The 15,151-nt window shown below is 57.1% G+C and overlaps 2 protein-coding genes across 6 annotated transcripts; one reads left to right on the top strand and one right to left on the bottom strand.

The window, feature by feature from the left end:
• Positions 1-668: 668 nt before the first annotated feature.
• On the bottom strand, positions 669-10,439 carry TRIM46 (tripartite motif containing 46). 5 transcript variants are annotated; one of them, XM_081223596.1, is made up of 10 exons: positions 10,238-10,439; positions 8,589-8,850; positions 8,005-8,348; positions 7,191-7,334; positions 6,975-7,070; positions 6,022-6,275; positions 5,628-5,749; positions 4,332-4,634; positions 3,199-3,496; positions 669-1,807 (listed from the first exon to the last, which is right to left on the bottom strand). In XM_081223596.1, exons 1-10 carry the CDS (start codon positions 10,298-10,300, stop codon positions 1,414-1,416), a joined length of 2,280 nt encoding a protein of 759 aa, XP_081079722.1. In that variant the 5' UTR covers positions 10,301-10,439; the 3' UTR covers positions 669-1,413. The 5 variants fall into 5 exon arrangements, with proteins under 5 accessions (XP_081079722.1, XP_081079721.1, XP_081079724.1 ...); XM_081223595.1 differs by lacking the exon at positions 10,238-10,439 and adding an exon at positions 9,621-9,701; XM_081223598.1 differs by lacking the exon at positions 3,199-3,496 and having other exon boundaries at positions 1,586-1,807; positions 10,238-10,369.
• Positions 10,440-10,929: 490 nt separating this feature from the next.
• Positions 10,930-13,590, top strand: KRTCAP2 (keratinocyte associated protein 2). Its single transcript, XM_081223600.1, is given in 6 exon segments — positions 10,930-11,045; positions 11,047-11,083; positions 11,395-11,549; positions 11,687-11,750; positions 13,132-13,198; positions 13,438-13,590. Coding segments are annotated over 6 exon segments (486 nt in total). The 5' UTR covers positions 10,930-11,003; the 3' UTR covers positions 13,559-13,590.
• Positions 13,591-15,151: the final 1,561 nt, after the last annotated feature.

Here is a 15,151-nt window from a genome sequence, read left to right on the forward strand (position 1 = left end):
CCAGCGTGACCCGGCTCCGCCAGCACGCACGCCCGTAGCTTTCCCCTTTCCCCGGTCCTGGGTTTCACTCCCGCGCCCTCCTCTCCCCTTGGCACGGTGCCCCCAGGCGGCTCTATTCTTAGCTGTCCGGGTGTGAAGTAAGTCCTCGGGCGGCGATAACAGCTGCAGAGTCAACAGGGCCACGATAAGCTCCATGTCATATCCGGGGGCTGGCACCGGGCCCGGGCCCCTCCCTGGCCGCCCCGCCCGCCTCTGGCTCTGGAGTCGGCTACCCAGCACCCGGGGAATGGGGAAGTCGTTCTGGTTCCCTGATCCCTTTGGGCCCAGGCACGGGGCCCGCCCCCTCAATCGCATTCCCGCAGAGCCTGGCGCCGCCGTCCGGACGCCCCATCGCGGGGCTGACGCAAACAGCCACCGGAGTGAGGCGCCCCCTGGCGGCCACGATCGGCTCGGGCCTGGGCTGGGTACAGGTGTGGCAGAAGGCGGGGAAGCGACGGGCTTGGGGACCTCCTTCCCTCAGGCGCCAGATCCACCGTGCACCCCTGCTCTGAGTTATAGCAGGGAACCCTCGATCCCCGCGCCCCCCATCCCGCCCCACCTGCCACGTCCAGCACAGAAACTAAGAGGAATGGGCTCAGGGAAGGCAAAGACATCACAGGAAGGCCTGGCATCACAGTTTATTGTTTATAAACCATGAAAACAACAGCTGTTGCTTGACATAGGCCTAGCAGTGCTCACCGCAGGGGGAGGCAACAGCGGGCACCAGAGGCCTTGCCAGGCCCAACCCAGTAGGGAGACTCAACCTCAGCTGGCTCCCCAAGGGAGACTTGGCACATTGGCATGGGTGCAGGACAGGTAAAGCATGCAAGAGGGAGAAGAGGGGGATAAGAGGCATGCGGCTGGGGGTACAGGGACCCAAATAAATAAAGCAGGATGATAGGGTCCCTTTCCCCTCACCAGGGAGTGCCTGGGCAGTGTCCAGCCAAAAAGCCTGCACGCCCCAAAGCTGTAGTTCAGCATGGATGGGTCAGGGAGCTTGGCAGGGCAGAGGGCAGAGCTGGGGAGCATGCCCAGTGTTCCAGGTGCCTTCCCTCCCAATCAGCCTGGGGAGGAGCACAGGGCAGGGATGGGGAAGGGGCTGTCTCCATTGACTCGGGTAAGATGCCAAGGGCAGGTCACGGGGCAGAGATGTGGGAGTGGGAGCCTGGATTAACAGGCAGTGGAGAGAATGGGGGACATCCAGAGAGGTGAGCAGAGGAGAGTCCCTTGGTCAAGAGAAGGCCCTGGGAAGACACAGACATAGGGGAAGGGACAGGACCACATGGCAGGAAGAGTTTGAGGGAGAAGCTGCGGGAGGAATAACCCAGCTTCAGGAGGCTTGGAAGGCCAGGGCCCAGGAGAGGCCTGGAAAGGTCAGTCCAGCTTGGCAAAGCCCCCAATGGTGACCTTCCTCTCGGGCTTAGTGCCCACGGGCTCCTGTAGCTGTACTGCACCACCCCCAATGAAACAAAAGGCAGGGCACACAGGTCCCGAGCAGTCCAGGGGGCACTCCAGGAGCCCTCGGAAGGACACAGCATCCAGGAAGGAAACCCGACCCCGCTCGTAGTCCAGGCAGATGCCCAGGCGGGGCGGCAGGGGCACTGTGCAGCTGGCCGCCGGGCCATCCCTCCCTGTCAGCCCTGCATTTGAGCTGGCCCCAGCCCCCAGCAGGATCTTGCCCATGCCAATGGTTAGGAAAGCGAAGGGTGGCGACGCCTCCACTGTGGCATCCTCGGCACCGCTGTCATGCCCACTGTCCGGGTCGTACCTGCAGGGGTGGGCGTTGGGTAGGAGGACGTTGGGGGGTGGAGTGTGTGGGGGAGGGAGTACCAGAGGGCTGAGATGTTGGAAGGATGGAATGTTGGGGAGTAAGTGGTTCAAAGGATTCATCTGGGGTGCTTCCTTGGTGGCACAGTGGTTAAGAATCTGCCTGCCAATGCAGGGGACACGGGTTCGAGCCCTGGTCTGGGAGGATCCCACATGCCGCGGAGCAACTAAGCCCGTGCGCCACAACTACTGAAGCCTGCGCCGCCTAGATCCCGTGCTCCGCAACAGAAGCCACCGCAGTGAGAAGGCCCGCGCACTGCAACGAAGAGTAGCCCTGAGCTCGACGCAACTAGAGAAAGCCCGCGCAGCAGTGAAGACCCAACGCAGCCAAAAATTAAAAAAATTAAAAAATAAATAGAAAAAAAAAGAATTGATTCTGGACATTGAGAAGAAAACATGTTGAAGAGACAGGGGTTAGAATATAGGGCTGGGAGTTTGGTTTGGTAGGAAAGTGGTGTTGAAAGGAAAGCACGTTGGCCAGAGAGGTGGGGGGAGGAGAAGAAAGACAGGGTATTGCTAAAGCACACTGAAGAAATGCAGAGCTTCCAACACAGGAAGGTGGTGAGGAAATGGTGCTGGGATATCATGCTGAGAGAGCATTTTGAGGGTTAGAGAATCTTGGAAGGATGAGGAGTTAGTGACTAAGGTACTGGGGGAGAGGGGGAGAACAGAGAAAGGAAGCTGGGAAGGTGGATGTTGGGAGAGAGATGAGGGCAGATCAGTGCCTTAGATGAAGGATGTTAGAGGGATGCAGGGTTTTGGGGACCATAGGGTTAAGAGGGAACTGGTGTCGAAAAGAAGGCATTTTAAAGAAATGGGGTACTGGGGGATAGAGTGCTGGGGAGGAAGGGGTCAGGGAGAAAAGTATGTGTGGGTGGGTGTTAAACAGGATGTTGTGGATGAGACAATATGGAGATGGAAAGTTGGAGGGAAGAATTTTAGGATGTTGAGAAAAGATGTGGGTGAAGGAGGTACTGGAGGGAAAAGGCTTTGTGGAGAAAGGATGTTGGAAATGGGGTGTTAGGGAGAAAGGACATGGAGACTTGGAGAGATGGTGTTTTAGCCTGAGTGACAGATGGAGGGAAGTGGAGATGGCTCCCTTTACTATTGTCCCTTTCCCCAGCCACTCCGAATATTAGTCCACAAAGCTCTTTCACTGAGCTCACATTTCTCCAGACCACAGCCACCCCCACAGCCTGGCTCTTATTACTTCCTCCTAATCTCCTCCCAGCTCCATCCCAGCAAGTGTGTCCTCCCCTTGCATACCCCCACCCTGTCCCCAGCTCCCCCACCCAGGTCCCCAAACCCCCAACCCTTCCAGAGAGGCCTGACCTGGGGCTGATCACATCGGGGGCACCCTGGAAGCTTTCCTGAAGCTTGCTCTCCAGCCCGACGCCCACCTTCACCAAGTAGGAGGCTGGGTCTACGGCGCAGGCCCAGTAGCTGCGGCCCTGGGTCACAGCCACATCGCCCAGGACCACATCCACACTCAGGTGGCAGCCCGTCAGTAGCCGCTCAGCAGCCAGCAGCAGGGGCAGCCCTGGAACACTCCGTACCGCTCGCTGGTCCTTGCTGATGGCCAGCCGCTCTCGGCTTGTGCCCCAGCGGCCGTCGAGGAAGAAGTGCAGGACTGGAGTTGGGGGGGGTTGAGACAGAAGGAAGGGCTTCAGGGACAAACACTGGCAGTCGGGGGGACCTTGAGGTGTTAACACGAGACACTGGGAGATTTCAAAACATGGAACGAGTTGCCAAGGGATGGGCAGGGGGCTCTGGGGAACAGGGCCTGGAGAACTGGAATGGGGAGCATAGGAAAAAAGAAGGGGCATCCCATCCCAAGTGGGCATGGGGCCACAGGAAGAGTTTTAGTGATGACTAGTGGGCACAGAAATCAGTCTCCCAGACCCAGCTGACTCGCTGTGCTGCCTCCCACCCCTTTCCCATGGCTGCACCATGGAGGGTCCCCACTGCTGTCCACTCCACCTGGTGACATCCCACCACCATCCACCTGTATTTTCCAGCCCGCACTCTGGTGCTCTTACCTGGCTCTTATACTTAACCCCTAATTCTTCTGCCCCCTACTTGGGTGGTGATGCTTCTCTATTATGCCTACACCCCGGAGTCCCCACTGTTTTCTGGAGAGTCATTTTACCAACATTTATTGAGCCCTTACCCTGAGCCAAAAACTCAGCTAAGCCCTTACACGTTATCATCTCACTTAATTCTCACAACAACCTTATGAGATAAGTATTGCTACTATCCCTACAGAAGAGGAACTTGAAGTTCAGGGAGGGTGAATAACTCGTGTAAAGCCACACAGCTGGCAAGAGGCAGAGCTGGGATTTGAACTCAGGCAGTCTCGCTTCAGAGCTAGTGAGAGTGACGCACTGTGTTATGCCATCTCCCTGGGGCCCACCCAGCACCAGCTCTCAGTGCCTGGGTCCCAAGTGTACCCTGTGCCCACTCACCGGGCGCTGGGGGCGTGTGCAGGTGCACATCTTCACTGTACTCGCCGTAGCCAGCCTTGTTGCAGCCACGGACACGCAGCACATACACAGAGCCTGTGTCAGGGTTCTCAAGCAGGGCGCTGGTGCCCCTCACCTCTTCCCGCCGCTGCCAGCGGGTGGGGCCCGGCTGGGCCGGCACATCCGTGCGCCGGAACTCAATGGTGTAGTGCCAGGCAGGTGGTGAGTGGGGAGGCAGCCGCCAGCACAGGAAGATCTGGTCGTAGGCAAAGGTGCGCTGGGTGTCAATGACCGGAGCCTCGGGCACTGTTGGAAGAGACAGCGGGGGTCAGTCAGGGCCTGGCCGCGGGCCTGGCATGGAGGGTGAGCAGGAAAAGGGAAAGCAGCGGGAGCCGGGGGGGTGAGTGTGAGTGAGAGGGATCTGGAGAAGACACCTGTCTGGGCCCTGGGCAGGAATGGGCAGGGCAGAGCCCACGGGAGAAGGAGAGACCGGAGGCCTGATGCCAGTCCTGGTCTGCCACTCCTTTGCTCTGGCCTTAGGCCAGTCACGTCCCCTTTCTGGGCCTCAGTTTCCTCCTCTGTCAAATGAGGGTATGAGATCACATGGTGTCCCTTCTTTCTATGACCCTTTTTATTCTATGAATAAAGAGGAGCCCCAGGGAAAGGCAGGCAACGGCCACTGAAGCCCAGGCAAGAGGGCACTGAACAGGAAGGAGGGAACTGAGTGGGAGGAGATAGATGCAAGAGTTAGCAAGACAGAAAATAGGGGACAACAGAGGGCAAGCAAAAGCTTGATGGCAGGGGACAAAGTCAGGGGGAAGAGAAGGAAAGTCTAGAGGGCAAAGGTCACAAGGACAAAAGGTCAGAAAGGCAAAGATTAAGAAAGGAAGGCATGAAAGACAGAGGGCACTGGTCAGGGGAGAGGAAGGTGGGGATGGGGTCTGGTCAGGGCAGGAAAGAGAAGGAAGCCATGAGTGGGTAGCCGGGCTGTGTGGGAGTGGCAGGGCAGGGCAGGGGGCCTGGTGGGGGGCAGGACCCCTGGGGCAGGGCCGCTGACTTGCCTGGGGTGCTCCGGAGCAGAGTCCGCGGTGGCCACAGCCTACAAACAAAGAGAGGGAGAAGCGGCGCTGAGCGCGGTGGGACGGTGTGCTTGGGTGGGGTGGGCTAGGTGGGCAGGGCGGCTGGCCAGGCCAGGCAGGAGGCTGGGGAGTTCCCCGGCGGGCGCTGCCCCCCGGGCCCGCTGCTGGGGAGGAAGGGAGGAAGGCTCTAATTGGGCACGGGGCCTGGCCATCTCCTCACCTCGCAGGAAGTTAAGCTCTGTCAGCAGCTTCATCTCACGCCCCACGTCCAGCTGGCAGTGGCGGAAGGAGGAGCTGGCAGCTGGCCGGAACATCTGGAGGGCCTCCGTAGCTCGGGCAATCCTGGGACGGGGACAGGCCAGGGTCAGGCACTGCCATCTGGGCAACCACCTTTCCCCTTGATTCTGCCTTGCCTGCCCCTAGAGCCTTGGTATCTGCTGGGGGCCTTCTTCCCTGTCCATTCGGGCAAACTGATATCAGTGTGGCCTGGTGAAAATCCTCAGGACCCAGCTCTCCATCGGGCAGTACTCTCGACATTGCCTTATACATGGGCTACACCCACGACTGCCCCTACCCCGCAGGAGCCCATGCCCCTGTGCCATGCCCCTGAGTACCTGTTGTGCAGCTGTTTGGCTGCTTGCACAAAGCAAGGCTGGTCTGTTTCCTTAAGAACCTCCTGAGCGTAGCCCACCAGACCTGAGCCATCCAGCAGGCTCCGGTGCTCCTGGATCTGGGCGCTGAGACGGGCCAGCCGCTCCTGCTGGCACTCCTCAATGGCCTGAAGCAGGGATGCCCGCCTCTCCTCCAGCACAGCCCCCAGCCCCCGCACCAGCTGGGACACCTCCTCCTTGGCCTGCTGACCACTCACCTGCCCAGAGAGCAACACTTACTATCTTCTTCTTGAAGGCAGCACCTGCACCAGACTCCTGGGGCACCACGCCATGGCTAGGATCACAAAGGATCTGGGGAAATCCTACCTACCCATTCTAATAGGGCCAGGTTCATGGCTCCAAAGGCTCCTGTACACCCAGATGGGCTCAACTCCTGACCATTTGTGCTAACCTTGCTGGATGCCCACACCATAATCAATCCTGATCCCTTAAGGACTCCCCCAGATAAGAGGCCATGACTACACTAATGTCCACCTGCACTGTACTCACATCTTTCAGCATCTGTGCCATCCTTATCGCCCATTCCCATATCAGCTGATTCAAGCAATCTGGCAAAAGGTATCAGAGCCATCACCTCACCCTCCTTGGTCCAGGGATGTGCAACATCCTCAGCAGGCAGCTGAGCCTGAGGGCATCTGAGCTCCATCCCTGGGGCTTTTCAAGCTCTTCCTCTCCTGGGTGATAGACACCCTGTCTCCACTGCAGCCTTGGGTACCACCTGGCCTGGGGCACTGTTATTCCTGATGACCTGGTTTAACCAGAACCTCGACACATCCATGGACCCTAAATGGGCTTCCTGAGCTTGCAACCAGGTGATTGGGCTGTGCGAATCCACACCCCCTTCCTGCTCCCACTCCCAGGCAGGGCCCAGGGCCCATCTCCATGCCCTCCCTCACCTCAGTGTGCCTCACGGTCTCCTCCAGCTCACAGATCTGGGTCTGTACTATGTCCTGGTTTCCCAGGATGTATGTCAGGCTCTTTGTCAGCTTGTCCTGAGGGGGAAGAAAGAGGTGGGCATCACACCCGGCTCCAAAGAAGCCAGCAGTTCAGAGGAGGTGTGAGAGGGTGTGAGTGTGGCTCAGCACTGGGGTAGAGTGAGGTGGGGTCCTCACCTTGAGGGCCTGGTAGGCACTGAGCACAGGTGTGATCTTGTGGCCACTGTGGGTGCGTCGCACACGGCAAAGTTGGCATACCAGTCGTTGGCATGTCTTGCAGTAGTGGGTCACCTCTTCTTTGTGATCTGGGCACATCAGGCCCTAGGGACAGAAAGAGCAATGAGACAGTCAGCCAGTGGTGTGTGTAAGGGTGCTGACCTACCACAGAGCAGTTTGGTGCCCTCCCTCTGCTGGCCCAATGTGGGTGGAGAGGAGTTTAGCTGGTGGTGCTCCATGGTGCCACCTGGTGGTACACCCTGGCATCAAGGAGAGCCTTTCCTGCAAGCTCCAGGCATTAGCCTTGCTTCTCCCTTCATTTACCTCACAGAAATGTGTGGTAATAACAATAATGATGGTAAATTTAGCCTTGTGCTTAATAATTCGCCTTGGCAATCTTGTTTACTGCTGTAGCCCCAATGCCTAGAATAGCACCAGGCACATAGGTGCTTGATAAATATTTGTTCAATGAATGAATGCATAACAGATCGTTTTAGTGTATAAATAACCTTCACAAACATTATCTCAGTGATCCTTTCAACAACACTGCAAGCACAGATATTGCAGGGCAGATATTATAATCCTCATTCAGCAGATGAGATGGAGGCTCAAAGACATTCAAAGATTTGTCCAGTGCCTTTTTGTTACAGAAAAAGGAGCTCGGCAATGGCAACTCCCTGGCCATCCCCTTTTGGAAGCCCACAGTGCTGGGCATGCCCTCCCACCCAGCACCACCATGCCCCTCCCTTCCCAGGCCCTGCAAGGGCTGGCTCACCTTGGGGCGGAAGGAGAGGGTGGGCAGGGTGGGCTCATGTTGGGCCTTCTGGGTGCCCCAGGGGTGGAAGAGCTTGAAGCATTCATTGCAGAAGGTGGCGCGGCACTCAGTGCAGCCCTTGGTGGCCTCTAGTGGCGGGGGCTTGCACAGCTGGCACAGGATGGCGCCACCCACACTCACACTCTGGCGGTACCGCTCCACCACACGCTCCAGGGTCAGGTTCCGGAACAGCCCCGCCAAGCCCCGCTCCCCCAGCTCCACATCGCCCTGGCAGGCTGGGCACGGAAACGTGATCACCTGAGGGTGCAGAGCGCCTCGCTTCCGCCCGGGGTATGTCCCAAAGCCTGTGGATGGGCCGGGAAGTAGGGAGGTGAAAATTATAGCTGGCTCAGAGCGGGGGAAGGCTTTTCAATTAAAAAATTAATTTCTATTGTGCCAGAGTGCAGCTCTCATTAGAGCCTGGATGGGCAGTATCTCCACCCCCTGAAAAACAGACAAATGCCCTTGGCCAGTGATGGACCCCTTCCATCTTCCTGATGGACATCTCAGCATCCCCACCCCCACCCCACAGGTGCCAGCCCCACCTGACTTAAGCAGTCGGTCCAAGCGATCTGGCTTGGGGAGAGTTCTGCGGGAGAGGCGGGGACTTCGGGTAGAAGGGGTGGAGGCAGGAGAGGTGGGCTCAGAGCTGGGATCCCCACCATGGCCTACGTAGCCCTGCTGGCCCAGCACATCCCGGGCACAGGCCTGGCATACATTGTGGGTACAGGGCAGCACCAGTGGCTGCTTGTACATCTCTTGACACACTGGACACAGCAGTTCCTTCTCCATGTTCTTCATGCTCGTCTGTGGAGGGGCCAGGAGGTTGGATCAGAGCTTGGACACCTGGGCATATCTCAGCAGCCCCTCAACTGCCCCTTAAAGACCTAAAGGGTCTCAGGAGTGGACAAGACAAGTACAAGGGACCAGACAAGCTATGGACTTTCCCCAGCACAAGCCTTGGCCTGGTTCACAGGCCTTCTCAGCTCCCTGTCTCTTGCTTCTGTTTCACTCCAGCAGAGCTACAGACCTGAGGAGGAGGGATGGTTGGAGCTCGGGTCGCCCCAGCCTCAAGCCCCACCCCCTTCACTGTCCCAGTCCCAGCCGGACCTGCAGCCCCTCTCACCTGGCCTTTGCCCCTATCCCCCCATCTCCGGGCCGCTGGCCCCAGGCACATCTCTCAAGGATACAGCCCATTCAGCAGCTCGGTGCGGACCCCCGCCCCCTTCTCTGGCACTCCCCTGCCCCCCCCTCCCCCGCGTGACTCCTCCCTAAAGCCAGGCTCTCTCCATCCTCCTGCTCACCCAGTCTGTCCTCCTGCCGCGGCTCCAGACTGCAGCCGCCCTCGGCTCCATTCCCCATCACTAACCCATCCGGCTCCTCCTAACCCATTCCCTTTTGCCCCCCACCATCCGGCCCTCCAGCTCCCTTCCCCGGGGTAACCCGGCCTGCCGCAACCCCCTCCCCAAGCAAGGGGGAAAGGAGCGCCCCGCCTACTTGCCCCCTCCCCACCGGAAGTACCCCTCCCTTTTTTGGTGGCGGGGGTCCTCAAGCTATGCCCCACCCCCACACCTCACCTTGGTCCCTCTCTTCGCAGCCATCCCGGTCAGGGGCGCAGCTGACACAAAGGAGGGAGGGACACGGAGGGAGGGGGAAGGAAGTGGTTGGGGGGAGCAGGGCTGGCACCGCCCCTGGGAGAGCCGGGCCCGGGTTGCCATGACAACCGAAGGCTCAGAGGCAGCCCTGAGTGGGGGTGCAGTGGGGTGGGGTCTTGCGGAGGGGCTCAAATTGGGAACTGCACCGTGGGGCGGCCCTTTCCTCGCCCCCCACCTGTCCTCAGTTTTCTTGGAAAATATCCAAGCTCACTCACGCCCCCTCCTCATAGCATAGCCCCGTTGCCCTGCAGCCCCAGCCCCGGTGCACAGCTGGAGGCTACCCCAAGCCACCCGCTGCGTCCGGGTAGCTACATGTTCCTCACACCCCAGCAGATGGACGCCTTCACGGCATTCACCTCCCGGCTGTCCCCGGGATTACCCTCTCATACCTGCATCCCGACCCTCCCAGTCCTTTCTGCCATCACCCGCCCCCTGTCTACATCCCAGCATCTTGCGGGACCCCCACCTGTTCGAGGTCCCGGCTTGCCCGGGACCCCTATACTCCCCCTCCCCTTCCCCTCGACCCCACCTTAACTCACACTGATGCGGACCAGTGCATCCATGATGGAAGTGAAGGCCTGCATATCCTCACCCTCAGCCATGGCCCTACCATGCCCGCCCGCCCCCGTGTGCCCGATCCCGGCTGCGGCTGCGAACCCCGGGCTTAATGCAGGAGCCCGGTGGGGATGTGGGGAGGGGTGGGGGTGAGATGTCACTGCGCATGCTCCAGGGACCAGCCTCGAGCGGCGCTGGTCGAGGTAGGAGGTGGGAAATAGTTTTTCCCACGTGGTTCTCAGAAGGCTGTCGGGTCGGGGGGTGGGGTGGGGTTGGCTGGGTAACATGGAATCGTATTTGAGGGGGAACCATTTCTTATGTTCGAATTCTTCATTGGCTTCTAATCTTACTCATATAAAGCAGAAGGATAATTTCAGAGAAAGATGGGCTCCAGAATGGAAGGACTAGATTTTGGTTTGGGCAAGAGTCCAGGGGAGATATCAAGGCAATGATCATGGGGCAGGTGGTCTTGAGGAACAGGTACTAAAGCTGACATAATTGACAAAGAAGACAGAAGTGGTCTAGAGGCTATAGTCCATGGGCACAGTGACTTGAAGAGTTAAGTGCAGCTTGCACTGAGAGGCAGCAGATGCTCTGGGTGCGGGGAAGGGCGGGGGACGAGGGTGGTGGCCAAGGACGCTCTTGGACGCAATATTTCCTCCCTGCAGGAAGAGGGCGCTGCATTCAGGCGCCGAGAGGGAGAAAGAGGAATACGTGGGGGAGAAGCAAGTCCACGTTGGGGGCTGACGCATGCGCACAGCCAACCGTGCCCGGTTCGGCTCTCCCCTTGTACAGAGGCGCGGATTGGACCCGAGGGCAGGGCATGATGGGTAACAGGACCAGCGGGGTCCCCCACCGGGCGGACTAGGAGGAGGTCGGATTTGGGCGGATCAGCTTTCGCGGTCCTCTCCCCGCAAAGCTGACGTGTCCTGGGTTCCAGACGACGGGCATTTCCACGGGGCCGGAGGGTTCGGGGCGTCCGGGACTGAGGAATTCTTGGGGGTTGCCGCGGGGTGTGGGGAGTTGGGGAGGGTGGCTGCAGTCCCGGGAGTGCTTGCAGGTGGCTGGGCCCCCTGCCGAATCTGCCTGCGGCTCCTGGAGGGAGGGCTGGGCCTGACTCTGCGTCTCTTCTCCACTCCAGTGGTGGGTACAGGCACCTCGCTGGCGCTCTCCTCCCTCCTGTCCCTGCTGCTCTTCGCTGGGATGCAGATGTACAGCCGCCAGCTGGCCTCCACCGAGTGGCTCACCATCCAGGGCGGCCTGCTTGGTTCCGGCCTTTTCGTCTTCTCTCTCACTGTATCCTTTTTGCGGGGGAGCGGGCAGAGGTGTTTGAGGGTAGGAAGGGTGGTGGGCCACACAGGCTTGTACCCTTCCCATTAGCCGCACATCTCTGCCCCCATTGCTTGTCCTACTCCTTAACTCCCTCAACCCAGGCCTTCAATAATCTGGAGAATCTTGTCTTTGGCAAAGGATTCCAAGCAAAGATCTTCCCTGAGAGTAAGTGAAAATTGGGGGTTGAGTATTTGAACCCTCTCCAGTAACCTCCCCCAACACGGTACTGAATTTCCAGGTGCTTAGTCAGTAAAGGTTTTTTAGGAGGAAAAAATATGTGTATTAAGACTGTCTGGAGACAGATGATGCTTTTGGATGCAGCACTTTATCTAGCTCCCGGAACTGGAGCTAGAAGAGAGGGCCTCTGAAAGCAAGAAACTCAAGTTATTTCCTGGCCAGTTCCCAGGGAAGGTTTGAGGGGAACAGGCAGGTTTGGGCCTGTAATGAATACATCCAAGAAGGGATGTTCTTTGTTTCCACCAGAAAAAGAAGAAGAAGGGCCAAATCAGTTGAGGGGTTCCGAGGTGAAATTGACCCAATATTAGTGAATTCTGTTTGAGATGATTGTGAAGAGCCTAAGTATTAGATACACCAGCTTTCTTTGTCAGTAGGAATCCTGACCAAATTAGAGTAACTGTCAGATTGTTTTTCTTTTGAAATGGTTCTAATCAAGAATTGATGATTCAGTTATTTATGGAGAATTAAGTTCGTAAAGCCAATTAGGCGTCAAGGCCAGATCACCTGAGGGATGCCACATGCCCCAGATGGACAGCAGATGCCATCTCTTGTGAAGCCTTCACCTGGTAGAACAAAGACCTGTCACTGTGGCCCTCGTTTCTTTGTCCTCATGTTTTGCTCTTTCCACCTAGGCTTCCGGAGGTCCTTTCATACAGCGGCTTCAGAACTTCTCTCTGTTAGATTTTATTTCTAAGTGTATTGTCTTCATTTGCTTCTGAAAGAAACCTTTGTAGTGGGGCAAGCTATTTGGCCCTCTTCATCTGCCCTGCCCTCCCCAGCTGGTCAGGTGGGATTGCCCTTGCTATCTGCCCTCCCACCTTCTCTCTAGTCCTACTCTAGATGTCTTGAGACCCTTTTCTGCCCCCATGGGTGTGTGTACCCAGACACTGCTCTCCAACTTATGTCCAGGAACTGAGGCCCTCCACTTCCATAACTAGCCAGCCAGGTTAATGAATTGATCCCCATTGGCTGGCTTCTGTTGGAAAGGCCTTGACCCTCTTCCTCAAATGGGAGCAAGCCTTGCCCTTCAGATTCTGCTGTCAGCTTTCCTTTTCCTTTTTATTGGAGGGAAGCCAGGATAGGAAAGTTAAGTGGTATTTGGGGCAGAGCTGGTGATGAGCATGCATCTCCTACCTCCGTGTTCTGGGCATCAATAAGGCCATCTGAGGTCCTCCTGCTGTTGTCATGCCCTTCCCCTCCAAGCAGTTCCCCCAAGATTCAGAGGACCCCAGATTTCTTCTAGACTCCACATATGAATGCCTGGTGTTTCCATTCTGACCACCCTCCTCGTCCTCTCTTGCTTCCCCAGTTCTCCTCTGCCTCCTGTTGGCTCTCTTTGCATCTGGCCTCATCCACCGAGTCTGTGTCACCACCTGGTAAGTGCCTGACAGCTGAGTAAGGGGTGTAGCATCCTGTCCTTTGGCACCCGGTCCTCCTGTGATGGTTCCAGACTTCCCCATATGTCCCTCCCACTCTGTTCTCCCTCTGTCCCCTTCCCCATTTTCCTAAACCTGATCCTGGATTCTTTCCCTCATGCTGGTATCTGTCTGCTCTAGGAGGCACCAGGCTGGCAGCATGCCCACTGATACCATGACCTTTCTCCTTCACCCTGTAGCTTCATCTTCTCCATGGTTGGTCTGTACTACATCAACAAGATCTCTTCCACTCTGTACCAGGCAACAGCTCCAGTCCTCACACCAGCCAAGGTTACGGGCAAGGGCAAAAAGAGAAACTGACCCTAAATGTTTAATAAAGTTGATTCTTTGTAGCTCTGTAAGCTGTGATATGCTGTGGGCCTCTCCTGCCCATGGCTGCATGGGTGTGCAGAATGTTGGGGCAGATGGGTACTTGCTGTTTTCAGACCTTGGGGATGGTGGGGTTTCCTTCCTCCAGGGTTCATTTTTACCAAATATTTATTGAGTGCCATCAGTGCCAGGCACTTTGCCAGGCACTGGAGTGGCATATACTTGTGTAAGAGTCTCATGGAAGAAAAGTGCATGAATGATCGGCAATCTTGCCCTTTGGGAAAAGGGGTAAAGACTACAATGCAGGAATGCCTGCCCATCGGAACTGGAATAGATCTCGGAACAGAGGAGTAAGGGAGGGAAAGGCCCCTCACCCCTGCACCTCCCTGTGGAGTTCCATTTAACCTGTGAGGGCTTTGTTACTCTAGCTCCCCACCCTGAGCAAATGAGCCCCCTGCCCCTTCTGCTCCAAGTCTGCAGGTGGGAGTTCCCTACTGATGTTGCCCTCCTGGACCCATCTGTTCTTCAGCATGGATGTATGCCCGTGTTTAGAAAGACTCCCAGGTTGATCACTGTCCCTATCCTCTTTGGTCTGTGCCTTCATTTTTCTCCTCTGTCTCATAGCCAAGGAATTAAGAAACTTCCTAAGTTTCAGCAAAGTTTTGAATACATAAAATGATAGGAACAAGGCCACCAACCTTGGAGCCAGCCTTAATGGAAGTGAGGGATGTGACTTCTCAGGTCCTGCTCTGTCCATGCTCTGCCATGAGGAGTGCCTCTCTGTCCAGAGTGTCTGTCCTTTGGGGCACCTAGGCACCGTCCCTCTTGCTGGGTGGTGTGGGCTTTAGGGTGCTTACCGTGCCTTGGTCAGCTTTGTATTCTCCACAGTGCCTGATAATGGGCAGTGAGGACTGGTGGGTTGGTTGAATGAAAGAACCTGTCCTAGAACAGAAAATCCTATACATGGGATGTGGCTGAGTTTGGGAATGAGACCCCGTGAAGATGAAGAAGTGAGTCAAAGGAGTTCTGGTCAAGGATTAGAGGCCCCCCCCCCCAAACCCCCATTTGTAGCCGGACTCCCGGACCCTTTCTCCTCTATGCCTAAGCTGAGGGAGTGCTATGCAGTTTACCCACATTGCCTGCAGAGGGCGCCACAAGCTCACATCTTTGTCCAGGAGACTCGCAACACTTCCCTGCCTGTTGGACCTGAGGGCTGGGAGGATTGCTGCTGAGTCTCTCCGGTAGAAGCCAACTCTTGGAGGACCCGAAAGACTGGCCCATTGGGAAGGGCTGAATCCTGAATCAAGTCTTCTTGCTCCTCCAGTCTAGGAATGGAGGCAAAGAGAGTTCAGTGGAGACCAGAGCCTTCCTGAGGGGGAATGGTAGCTCTAGGCTCCAACTTACCTGGTGATGGTTGGGGCGTTACCGTATTTGGGACCCTTGGGGAGGGGAAAGGTTGTCCAAAATGGGTCCTGGACCTCCAGGGAGGCTGGGTTAGTTCTAGGTCTCGCTTTGTCAAACCTAGACTTTCTCCTGACCTGGAACGGGAGCAGTGGGCAGAGGGCCAGGTCCCAGCCCAGGTGA

The sequence above is a fragment of the Mesoplodon bidens genome (assembly GCF_964165515.1).
Source record: "Mesoplodon bidens genome assembly, chromosome: 2".
NCBI lineage: Eukaryota > Metazoa > Chordata > Mammalia > Artiodactyla > Ziphiidae > Mesoplodon > Mesoplodon bidens.